We start from the raw sequence: 12718 nt of genomic DNA on the forward strand, positions 1-12718 counted from the left end.
GGCAATTTCAATTTGCCAATAACCAGATTTCATATCAAATTTACTAAAAATATTTGCATTATACAGTTTCTTTAAAAGGTCTTTTTTATTTGGAATAGGATACCTAATCCATTTTAAAGCTGTATTCAATGGTTTATAATTTATTACTAATCTGGGTACTCCACGTTCTATTTCTGCATTTTTATTCACATAAAAGGCAGCACAAGACCATGGGCTTCTAGATTTACAAATTAATTTTTTATCTTCTAATTCTTTAATCTCTTTCTTACAATGTTCAATCAATTCAGGGTTCATCTGAATTGGTCTAGCTTTAGTTTTAATAGTTCTTTCATCAAAATCTTTTTCATATGGTAAATCAACTACATGCTGTTTGCGATTCCAAAAAGCATTTGGATGATCAGCACAAAGTTTATTTTCCATATATTCTCGTAAATTTTTTATTTTATTTTGTATAAATTTAGTTTCTAATTGCTTTTTAATTCTATTTAGACACACATTATTTTTTATATCTTTTAAATCTTCTTCTTTAGATTTTATTAAAGAATTAATCTCTAATATTTTAATGGAATGAGCTTTTAACAAATTTAATTGCTTCTTTTTAGGGTTTTCTGTGAATTCTAACTTAACTTTACTATTTCTTATCTTGAATTTAATACAATCTTCTTTGACTGAATATGGTGTTATTAGGTTTATGAAAGGAGTTCCTAATATTACCATATAATTTATCTGAGGAGACAGTAAGAACACTGTGTTTATTTCTAAACCTTGATTTACTATTAATGCATCTGTTTTACCGATAATTTCTAATTTAGACTTATTCGCTGTACTTAGCTTTTCATTAGTTTTTAACCAATATCTTTTAGGTATTATATCAGATTTTATACAGTTTAAATCTGCACCTGTATCAAACAGTGCGATTGCATCTATACGAAAATCATTTATTTTAATGTTTATTTTTGCTAAATATTTTCTTGAAGTTATTTCTTGTAATAAATTTAGAAAATTACTATCTATGTCTTCATCCAATTGGTTTATCTCATCTGTTATGGCATTGTCTGGTTCTTCATCAGAGGAAGAACTAGAAATGAGTTGGGACTCTAAATGTTTTATTCTTTTACTATTTTGTTGAAATTGCATTTTTAATTCATTTACTTCATGCTTTAAAGTTTTAATTTCTCTATATAAATCTTTATTAGAAGTTTCCATATCTACCTTTTTATTTTTATTTTTATTTAGAATGGTCGTTAAATCATAAGTATCAGATTGAATTTTAGGAGTTATATCTTCTTTTACTGGTTTTTCTTCGTCAAAACTTTTTATGAGTTTTTTAAGAAGTTTAGCTTTAGTGTCTTGGTCATCTATATTATTTACTACTTCTAATAATGTACTTTGATCTTTAGTTAACATATTTAAAGATTTTTCAGATGAACTAGTTGTTGAACCTAATTCATCAATTTGGTTTTCACTTTCTATAATTTCAGATGTTGAAGTGTCAGAATCAAGATATAGTTCGTGAATTTTATTTAATACTTCATCATCTAAGTTTAATTCATGTAATTTTTTTTTGAATCTACAAAATTTAGAAGTATGACCTTTTTTACCACAATTATAACAAGTTAGATCTTTAAAAGAAGTTTTACTTGAGGATTTATATGGTTGCTTTCTTTTTTGTTTCTTAATGGGTTTAGTTTTTTCTGTATGATAAAATTTATCTTTACTTGGTGTGGATCTATATTGCCTTTTATAATTTTTATTTTTATAGTGTTTTTTAGGTTTAGGTGTTCTAGAACACTGTCCATCGCACCTTTGAGAAGATGTTATACTATAATCAAATTGTTTACAAAATGATCCTAGTTCTTGTTTAGTTTTATGCATTTCATATTTTAATGTTCTTTGAAGTTTTAAATCTTGACAGATTTGTAAGCCTTCTTTTTGTATTATACTAATTAATTGTCCATAGGTTAATTTACTATAAGGTATGGGTTGACCATATTGTTGTTTTATATGATTCTTAACTTTTTCACCCAAAAAATAAGGTAATCCTGCCAAGAACTTTTCTTTCCAAAACCCTTGGTTGGAATCTTCCCTTAACATTAAACGAGTGAGGAAGGTTGTTTTATAATTTTGAAAATCACTTAATTTTTTACATTTAAGATTACTTAATAACTCTGCATTTTTGTCTTTTAAGTGAGATGGATCACCTATAAAATGTAGGGAAATAGTGAGAATTAAAGATGACACAGCATCCTGAATTACTTCACCATTCTCATCATATATAGGTTCACCTTCATCATTTACTTGAATTGAATTTAATATTTCTAAATGTTGTTGGTCAGTTAAGTGATAATCCCACCAACCTTTTAATTGACCTGTAAAACCAGCTATAATTATTTCTGCGATAGCTCTATCTGAAATAATGGATTGAGTTTTATACGCATTAGCAGCCATTGTCATTTGCTGCAGAATACTCAATATATTATATTCAGAAAGTCCATCTATATTCCATTCATATATGGTTGTTGCATTATATTTAAATTGAGATATAGTGTTAGGTTTATCAATTATTCCTAGGTCTGGTGCCCTATTTACTAGTTCTCTATGTGTTATGGGATTTAGTTCAAATTTTTTAACATCTTCTGAGTCAGGTTCACTAGCCTCAGAATTAGAGTTTTCCTCTAAATTATTTATATTCCTTGATGCTTGAGGAGTATCAGGAGCTACTTGTTGAGTAGTCTCAGAACGAACCTCAAGTTTACTTAACTGATCTTTTAATTTATTTACAAATTCTTTTTGACTTGATTGTGAAATTTGAAAAGGTTTAAAGATGTGAGATTTAATCTTATCTTTACCTTTTACATTTTCATTTACAATCGGTTTATCTTCTAATAAATCTTCAATTCTTTTTAATTGTGTGTTTAAACATATCAGACTAGCATTACTAAAATTATTTTGTTCAATTATCTTTTTATTTGCATCATTTTCTTGAGCAATTTTATATGGAGCACATATAATCTCATTATCTTGGTATTTTAACTTACTAATGGTTTTAGGAGGAAATTCACTTTTTATTGTTTGTTCATTTACTATCCATTCTGGTATTTTATCTCGAATAGTTATTGGATTTAGACTTTTATTAGATTTATTTTCTTTAATTAATTTATACCAATCAAAGAATTTAATTTCAGTTTGGTTACATAATTTATAATCTAAATATTCATATTTTAATTCTTCAAAAGTATAAGTTTTTAATATCTTTTTCATTTTGATTAAATTTTTTGTTTTAGATATCTCTTTTATTAAACTTTTTTCAATATCATCTTTACTAAGGACATTTAATTCTCTATTTATATCACTAACATTTTCAGTGATAGCTGAAGCGGTTGGTGATTCTGGAGATGAATTTACTAAATTGGACTGTTGGTTTAAGTAATTATCAATAGGATTATAAACTGCTTGTGGAATAGAATTACTATAATCAACACCTTTTATTTTAAGAGATTGATTTAAATTTGGAATATCTGAGGTAGAATACCTTGGTTTTACTAATGTCTGGATAATAGGTTTAGGCTCAGTTTCTTTATACTTCGCATAAATAACAGAAGGTATAGATGAAGTAGGTTTGTCATTTTCATCTGTAGTAACAGAGGAAGATGATCCTGCATACCTCATACTTTGACTTCTATTAAATTTTAATGTAACTTTACCGTCTTCAAATTGTTCAATTTTTTGTAAATTTATGTTTGGTTTTACTTTCTCTGTAACCGGAGGAGGCACAACTCCTTCCAAAATCCATTCGTCTGGGAGTGTTATATCTTTCCACTGAATGGTTTTAGGAATTACTGTATTTGTTTTAGTTAAGTCTGTTTGAAGAAATCTAGTTTCCCCAATTTTAGGTTGTAATTTATATTTAGTACCAAAAGCTGAATTCATGGCTTTATAATGAATTTTATAAATTAAAGCTATAGGAATTGATCCTTGCTTCATTTTATAATTATGTGTTTTAATTTCTAAAATTATACTTTCTAAAATATTTAAATCATTTAATGAGATTGTCATATCTGGGTATACTTCAAAAGAAATAGGCCCTTCACTAAGACTAGTTTCAGCAGATCCTAACAAAGAATCTTGAAAATTTAAAAATCTAGCATCCCTTACTACTGCAAGAATACTAGTGTTTAATCCTTCTCTAGTTAAAGGTTTTATTCCTACTTGAATTAATCCTATATGAATATATTTATACTTTTTACTTTTATGATGTTGTAACGTTTTAGAAGACAAAAGAGTTATCCTTTCAAAAGGTTTACTTAATTGAAAATCTCTTTCTTCAGTCTTAATTACATAATCAGTTTTAAATAAATTAAATTTAGAAACTTTATAAATTTGTTCTTTATCAACTTTAGGAATTTCCCATTCATCAATGGCTTTACTAAAATCTTGTAAAATTAATTCATTTCTATTTATGACCCTTTTAATTTCTGAAGAATCAGAATCATCAGATTTAACACTACTATTAGATCTACATAATAAAGGATCCATTTTATGATATCAACAAGTCGCGGCCACTGCCTGGTTATACCCTTACTCAGCCTTTAGTCATATGTGGTAAAAAATGCTGTTTGCTTTCTTTTTTGAATATGTATATTGACCTTTAAAGGATATTGACCTATATATATATATATATATATATATATATATATATATATATATATATATATATATATATATTGGATTTTTTTTATTTATATATTTATCCTAATTTATCACCTTTACATAAAAGGTTTAGTTATTCGTTAAGTACTATTTTATAATAGTACTGACAAGAATACTCATGTGAACAATAATAATAATAATTTTAATAATAATACGATTGATAACTTGAAAATTAAGCATTTTTATTTTCTGTGAAAGTCTTTATTGTCCATTAACTACCTAGAAGTCCGATTTTATATACGATGTTCATATATCTCAATTATCTGTATTTAAATTCATAAAACTCCAATTTTTTACTAATTTATTTAATTTTATATTCAATAATTAATTAGTTCGAGTTTTGAACTTTATACCGAAAATGAGTAACTAGACCTTACAATGTGCCGATCGAAAATTGAATTTTATTTTCGTGATCCGTGCCAAGAGGAGATCATTCTGCTTCTTGAAGTCTCGCTGGACTGTCGTCGTGGCCGCCATGCACGGTGACTGGAAAATCGGCCTTGCCCAGATATTTGCAATGATCACTCCATTCGACTCAAAATTCACCAAGGATTCCGTTTCTAGTGTTAATTTAGTCAGATCAGTCCTCTAATTGGCCGGATCGGGCCCGACAGCCGCTGCACCTCCTCTGCGCACGATTGCTTCTCAAACCTCGATGAAGTCGCAAATTTATGGAAGGAAAATGCTCTAGAGGTGATTAGGAGTCGATTGGCACCCTTCCCGTCGCCTGAGATCGACTAAACGGCGAGATTTCGCCTGAGAATGGAAGAGCAAACTGCGGTTGCAGAAGCAGGTCCGATCGCGCCGCTGGAGCTCCGTTCGCGTGAGAGGAGGCTGGAAACGCAATCAGCGGTAAACGATGAGTCGTTCGCCACCACGTGCTCGTCGTGTAGTGGCCGAAGACGCAGTGCAAGGGGAAGAGGAGCCTGTCGCGCGCTGGCGCTGGCGCAAGGAAGGAGAGGAAGAAGAGAAAGGAAAAAGGAAGACAGAAAAATCTTGGAGATTCTAGACCATTCCGGTTCGATTCAGCCGGTTTGGTTCAAATTAACGGTTCGATCCGATTTTTATTTGGTTTACTGATTTTTCACTTGGTTTTCAAATAATTAAAACTGATTTATGGTTCCTGTTATCTATAATTGAATATTTATTGTATAACCCCATTTAATTCTTATTAGTTTAATTTATTTCCTAATGATTTTCAAGCGGTTTGATTTATTTAATCGATTTAGTCAGATTTATATCTTTCTCAATGTACCCAAAAATAATGCATTGTATATTAAATTCAGGATCACCTACTTATGTGGTAAATAAAATTTTTATTACTATTTTTAAGTGGTCTAATATTAATTCTCAAGAAGTTTTAAATTATTTTCGACCAGAAGTTTCGATAACTTGTTTTGAGTTTGAGCCCAACTCGCAATTTAATCCTAAATTGAAATTCCTCGGTACTTACAGCCCATACCGCCACAAAGTCAGATTTTTGATTTATTAAAAATTCAAAAGTTTTGAAAATAAAAATTCGGAATATTTCAATAATAATGTTAATACTAAAAAATAAATTTGAATCGAATTTGAATTTTAAAAAATTAGGATATTACAAAAATAATATAGAAATATTTATCTTTGCATTCTGTATAATAAAATATTTATTATTTAATTAACTTAAGTAAAGCTGTGAAGGATCAGTGAACTTGTAAATGATCAAAGTTGACTTGAAACTTGACAAAACTCTATGTGATCAACTAATGATTACTAGTCACATATTTTCTTCCTGTATGCTGGATGCATGGCTTGAATCCTTTCTTTCATCTAGTGTTTGGATAAGATGCTAGCTTTAACAATGATCGGTACTTGCAGCTCATACCGCCATAAAGTCAGATTTTTATTTATTAAAAATTCAAAAGTTTTGAAAATAAAAATTCGGGATATTTCAATAATAATGTTAATACTAAAAAATAAATTTGAATCGAATTTGAATTTTAAAAAATTAGGATATTACAAAAATAATATAGAAATATTTATCTTTGCATTCTGTATAATAAAATATTTATTATTTAATTAACTTAAGTAAAGCTGTGAAGGATCAGTGAACCGACTTATTCCACACTCAGATTGAAAGTTCTACCCGTGGGACATGAGATTACTGTCAACTAGCACTCGCTTTGTATACAATTCCACGACGACTTGTAAATGATCAAAGTTGACTTGAAACTTGACAAAACTCTATGTGATCAACTAATGATTACTAGTCACATATTTTCTTCCTGTATGCTGGATGCATGGCTTGAATCCTTTCTTTCATCTAGTGTTTGGATAAGATGCTAGCTTTAACAATCATATTTTGTGCACTGATATTGTGTTCTTCTGTTCTTCATTCCTTTGGTAGGGATACCATCTCAGTAAACAGTTGGATTATAGATGGGGAAACTCTTGTTTCGACCGGAGAAAGATTTGAACTGGGGTTCTTTACTCCTGCTGGAAGTTCTAATAATCGAAGATATGTGGGAATCTGGTATTACAAAATGAATCCAACAACCGTTGTGTGGGTTGCCAATAGAGATTCCCCACTTACAGAAACTGGTGGTTTTTTTGCTCTACATAATGGCAATCTCGCCGTATTGGACAAGTCTGGAAAACCTTATTGGTCTACAAATCTTGAGAGTCTTTCATTGCCAAAAGAGGCGAAGCTCATGGATTCTGGAAACTTTGTTTTGAGGAACCAGTCTGGAGTGAATCTATGGCAAAGCTTTGAACAACCAACTGATACATTTATTTCAGGCATGAAGATGGACTACAGCATTACATTGACCTCGTGGACGAGTCAATATAATCCGAAACGGGGAGACTTTACATTGAAGCTAGATCAAGCAGTGAAACAACTCATCATCTATCGAAATCTCGATATCCGTCATTGGAGAAGTGAGACTTCAGGTGAATTTTTTCAGTCTGATGAACTACCTCCTGCAGTGGACAACTTGTTATTCAACAGAATTTCTAGACAACCCTCGAATTATAGCAATACAACATATAATAATACAAGGAATCTGATGAATTATAATAATACAAGGATTGTGATGAATTTAACTGGGGAGATACAATATTGGAGCTTGGATACTGGCAAGAATAAATGGAATTTAATGTGGAAGAAACCGACAGACAGATGTAGTTTTTACGATGCTTGCGGAAGCTTCGGTAGTTGCAATACCAACAATGCCTTGGCCTGCAAATGTTTGCCAGGTTATAGGCCCAAATTTCAAGAAGATTGGGACAACAGAGTATTTTCTGGTGGATGCGTCAGAAATTCAATATGTGGCAAAAATGACACCTTCTTGAACTTGAAGAAGATGCAAGTGGGGAATACAGATTTAAAAATTGAGGGTTATAATGACACTGATTGTCGAAAGGAGTGTCTTGGCAGTTGTCTATGCGTCGCATATTCCTTGACTAAAAAGGAAAACAGTAAACTGAGGGACAAGGTACCTGATAACTCCACTTGCTGGATTTGGAAAGAGGATCTTAAACATCTTCAGGACAATCTTGGAGGTCATGACCTCTTTGTGCGTGTAGCGAGTTCTGACTTAAGTACCTCCTCCTCCTCCTTTTTTTTTTCTTTTGGTTTTGTTGGAATCAATTATGATGATTTTGTATAGTAGTGATGAATTGAAGCTCATTCTAATTGTCTTGTATGTTATTGGAAAAGAAAAACGTTTCCCAGTAGAATGTTTAATGGATTGTTATGATTATTTCTTGCTAATAAATCCATTTAAGTCTATTCCTTTTTCTTCCTGTAGAAGCCGGAAGTTTTCATAAGCAATTTAGAGGAGGATCTTCCAGAAAAAAGGCACCATTGCTTTTGATCCTTGGAGTAACTATCGCGTGTACCATAGCTTTTTCAATTGTGATTGCTCTCATTTGCATTAGGAGAAGGATGGTCAAAAGAAAAGGTAACTGAAAACTTTTCTATGTTCGAAATTTTTTAGCAATAATTCTATTGATAATATTATTAGCTTCAGAACTGTACCTTAGTTATATTAGTTAGTTTCCTGAATTCAGAAAGAGCGGAAAACATTAAAAGAAATGCAGCTGTTTTCTATGGCACTGAGAAACGCGTCAAAGACTTGATAGACTGTGAAGATCTTAAAGAAGAGGACCAGAAGGGAATAGATGTGCCTTTCTTTGATTTAGACAGCATAATAGCTGCTACGGATAATTTCTCAGATGCAAAAAAGCTTGGAAGAGGAGGCTTTGGGCCTGTCTACAAGGTAATTTTCAGATTATGCATTTAAGTTTTTGTTTTGCTAATGGCTTAATTGACTGTTAGACAAGTTTGGTCCAGGGCATATTTCCAGGAGGTCAAGAAATCGCTGTAAAGAGACTCTTAAGTGTTTCTGGACAAGGGTTAGAGGAATTTAAAAATGAGGTTGTTCTGATTGCAAGACTTCAACATCGAAATCTTGTCAGGCTTTTGGGATATTGTATTAAAGGACATGAAAAGATTTTGCTCTATGAATATATGCCTAATAAAAGCTTAGATTTCTTTGTATTTGGTAAGCCTCAAAAGGAATTTTCTCATTCTCATCGCAAAAAGAAGTACGTAGCTATTTGGTATTTCAGAATTACTGACCTTTGTGTGAATGGAAAAAAATTTTCAAGATCGAAAGCTTGGCATGCTTCTAAACTGGGAGACACGCTTTAACATCATTCTTGGAGTCGCCAGAGGGCTTCTATACCTGCACCAAGATTCAAGATTGAGAATTATTCATAGAGATTTAAAAACAAGCAACATTTTACTGGACTCAGAAATGAACCCAAAAATTTCTGACTTTGGATTAGCAAGGATATTTGAAGGAAAACAAGTAGAAGGAAGCACAAACAGAGTCGTTGGAACTTAGTAAGTTTAACTCATGTAAGCAGTATAATATTTGATCACCCGACTAATTCCTGGGATTATCCAGTATATTAGTAATGGTAATTGCTGAAAAATGCAGTGGCTATATGTCCCCGGAGTATGCATTAGATGGACTATTCTCGGTTAAGTCAGATGCTTTTAGTTTTGGAATCGTGGTGCTAGAGATCCTAAGCGGAAGAAGAAGCATTGGAGTTTTTAAGCCTGGACAAGACTCGAGCCTTTTGAGTAATGTAAGTTGTGCTAGTTTTTTTTAGCCCAAAACTAATCCTTTTTCTATTTTTTGACTGATAAATGCGTAAATAATAGGTATGGAAATTGTGGAGACAAGACCAGGCATTGGATTTCTTGGATGACACATTAAGTGAAAGTGTTAATAGCAATGAATTTATCAAGTGTCTACATGTTGCACTATTATGTGTACAAGATAATCCAGCTGATCGTCCCAACATGTCAAACGTTGTTATTATGCTAAGCAGTGAAACTACAGGCTTTCCAACTCCTAAGAAGCCAGCCTTCGTTGAAAGAAAAAGCATTTCTGATACAGCTTCTTCATCAAGTAATCAAGAAATTAGCATCACCGGACCTTTTTTATCTGGAGGTAGATAATGGTGCTATAAGACTTTTTTGGGTCTTACTTTGTTCTCCATCAACCTTGTTCAGAAACTATTTTGGTTCATTTATGCATGTTTAGCATTAAATTGCCTAAATTTAGCTTAACATATAGTCTGTTCGGCAAATTTAACTGTTCTAGTAGCTGTCAGCTATTTTACTATTGGTTGGTTGGGTTAACGATTATATAACGGTTTAGAATAAAAGTGTTCAGTACAAATAACTATTTGATTAGCTGTTTAATATAAAATGACAAAAAAATATCAAAGCAAGGAACACTTCATACATCATTGGCTCATAGATATTGTATTACCGAACGCTATAATTAATTAAGATAGAGTTTCAATCCTATCAAAACACTAAACACTATTTTAAACGTTGCTGCTGAACAAGACTATAATAAAACATTTAAGATCAAGAGAAGATTGATACATTTAGAAGAATGGAATTGCTAGGCATGATAATTTCTGAGAATTGAGTTTTTAAGGGGTACTAGGCGGTTTTCCACGTTTTGCACGGCATATTTAATTTTGAATTATAAAATATGTATATTAAATAAATTGTTAAAATTTAAAGTGCATACAATGCATAGACAGTATGATTCAAATATATTTTGTAAATTGAAAATTTTATTCTAACTGATGAATAAGTTATTCATGGAAAGGAAAAAGAATGCTAATTTAATATTTATATGTGGCCTATTGAAATAGAAAAAAATATATTACTATATAAACATGAAATACTAATAGAAAATTAGTGAGAATTTATATCCCCTTAGAGTAATAACTTGAAGCTTAGAAATACATACATAAATAAATTTGAAAAAATAATGAATAATAAGTAAGAAATATGAGTAAATAAATTTAGAAAAAAAAATTATTGCAATTCATATTTGATATATTTTTTTTGTAATACACTTTTTGTCCATATTTATATTTATTTATTTTGATTTTTTTGTTTTACAAAATATTATTTTAGGTTTATTTATGAAGAAATCATTTAGAAGTGGAACTGGTTTTAATTTTACGAAGTCACATTTTCTATTTAAAGACCAATATGATTATTTTAAATAAAAAAACTAATGTAATAAGTACAAAATATATAGTGACCGCTTATGTTTACAGGATTGATCAATATGTGAAAAGTAGACAACAATCAAATAGCAAAAAAAAAAAAAAAAAAAAAAAAAAAGTCAAAAAATTCATTTGCTATATTTGAAATACCTAGATTTCTAATTTGGAGACTCAAATGAACTGGCTAACAATGTTTAGTACATTCTCAGCTAATCTATATATGTTATTGAAAGATCATCCTATTAAATTTAAAACATACATCTTGAAATACTTGAAAAGAGACATTGCTTAACAAACTCATAAAGAATTAATAACAAAAGATATTAGAAGTCATTGTATTTAAAATTCTCTCATAAATTAGAGAGAGAATTTTTAATGAAAAACATATTTTTTCTTCAAAAATATACAACTTCTTTCTCCAAATAGTTAAATACAAATACTAAAATATTAGATACTCTCTCTCTCTTCAAATGAAATGTCATGTTAACATTCAACAATAACCTATGATTCTCCTCTATTATATATAATGATGTTGAAAATGAATACACACTGCCTAATGGATTTTTCGGCCACAAACTAATCTTTTGTAATTTATTATTTTGTTATAATTTAAGTGTTAAATATGTAATAACTTAACAACATTTAAAGGTAAAACGATATTAACATATTTTGACAAACTCCAAATCCAAGTACAACTCAATAAGATTATGTATGGTATATGAGATATAATCGATAAATAATATTTTTAAAATTGAATAGACATAAAATTAGATTGGTGACTGGGTCGCAGTTAAACTGGATCAACTCGATTCAATCGATTTTTTATTTATTTTTAATAATTATTTATAAATGAGAAGTTTAAAACTCAATATTCTTAAATTATTCATAGAGTTGAATTTATGATAGTATTATTATTTAGATTAATAATTATTAAATTATTATTATTATTATTATTGTCTAAAAAACTATTATATTATATAGTGTTAGTATTTGAATTAAAAATATTAAATAGTATTTATGTTATTAGTATTCTAGTGTTATTGTGCAAAATGTTTAGCATAAAGTAACAACTTTTCTTACTGGATCGAGACTAAAAAAATTCTCCAATAAAAATGGAGCCCAATAAACATGTTGGAAGGCCTGGGCTGTACATGGGTCCATTAAGGGGTGTGCAGTGATGTGAAAACTAAAAAGGGAATATTATTATTTTAGCCTTGTGTTTTGGTAAATTAACTGCTATATCTTTGTATTTTGAAAAGGACATGTAAGCAAGTTTGCACTCTATGATCTTTATTTTCACTTTCTTCTCTCTCTCTCTCAACTCATCTCAAACTCCCAAAAATATAAACTGCGATTCATTTCTAATGGATTGCTAACTATGTTATGCTTATCATTGAGAAGGATTTGAGGCAAACTT

At 30.1% G+C, this 12718-nt stretch overlaps 2 protein-coding genes across 3 annotated transcripts; one reads left to right on the top strand and one right to left on the bottom strand.

The window, feature by feature from the left end:
• Positions 1–3273: 3273 nt before the first annotated feature.
• LOC149497582 (uncharacterized) lies at positions 3274–4536 on the bottom strand (the record flags this gene model as incomplete). The annotated part of the gene is made up of 1 exon (XM_089718834.1): positions 3274–4536. A coding segment is annotated over exon 1 (1263 nt), but the record flags the coding sequence as incomplete, so codon positions are not given.
• A 2315-nt stretch (positions 4537–6851) lies between these two features.
• On the top strand, positions 6852–10326 carry LOC105643733 (G-type lectin S-receptor-like serine/threonine-protein kinase At4g03230). 2 transcript variants are annotated; one of them, XM_089718678.1, is made up of 7 exons: positions 6852–8292; positions 8502–8654; positions 8746–8972; positions 9047–9257; positions 9364–9601; positions 9699–9849; positions 9926–10326. In XM_089718678.1, exons 1-7 carry the CDS (start codon positions 7029–7031, stop codon positions 10223–10225), a joined length of 2544 nt encoding a protein of 847 aa, XP_089574804.1. In that variant the 5' UTR covers positions 6852–7028; the 3' UTR covers positions 10226–10326. The 2 variants fall into 2 exon arrangements, with proteins under 2 accessions (XP_089574804.1, XP_089574805.1); XM_089718679.1 differs by having other exon boundaries at positions 6856–8292; positions 8764–8972.
• Positions 10327–12718: the final 2392 nt, after the last annotated feature.

This window comes from Jatropha curcas, chromosome 3, assembly GCF_041381405.1.
Source record: "Jatropha curcas cultivar XTBG-Jc1 chromosome 3, XTBG_Jcur_1.0, whole genome shotgun sequence".
Taxonomy (NCBI): domain Eukaryota; kingdom Viridiplantae; phylum Streptophyta; class Magnoliopsida; order Malpighiales; family Euphorbiaceae; genus Jatropha; species Jatropha curcas.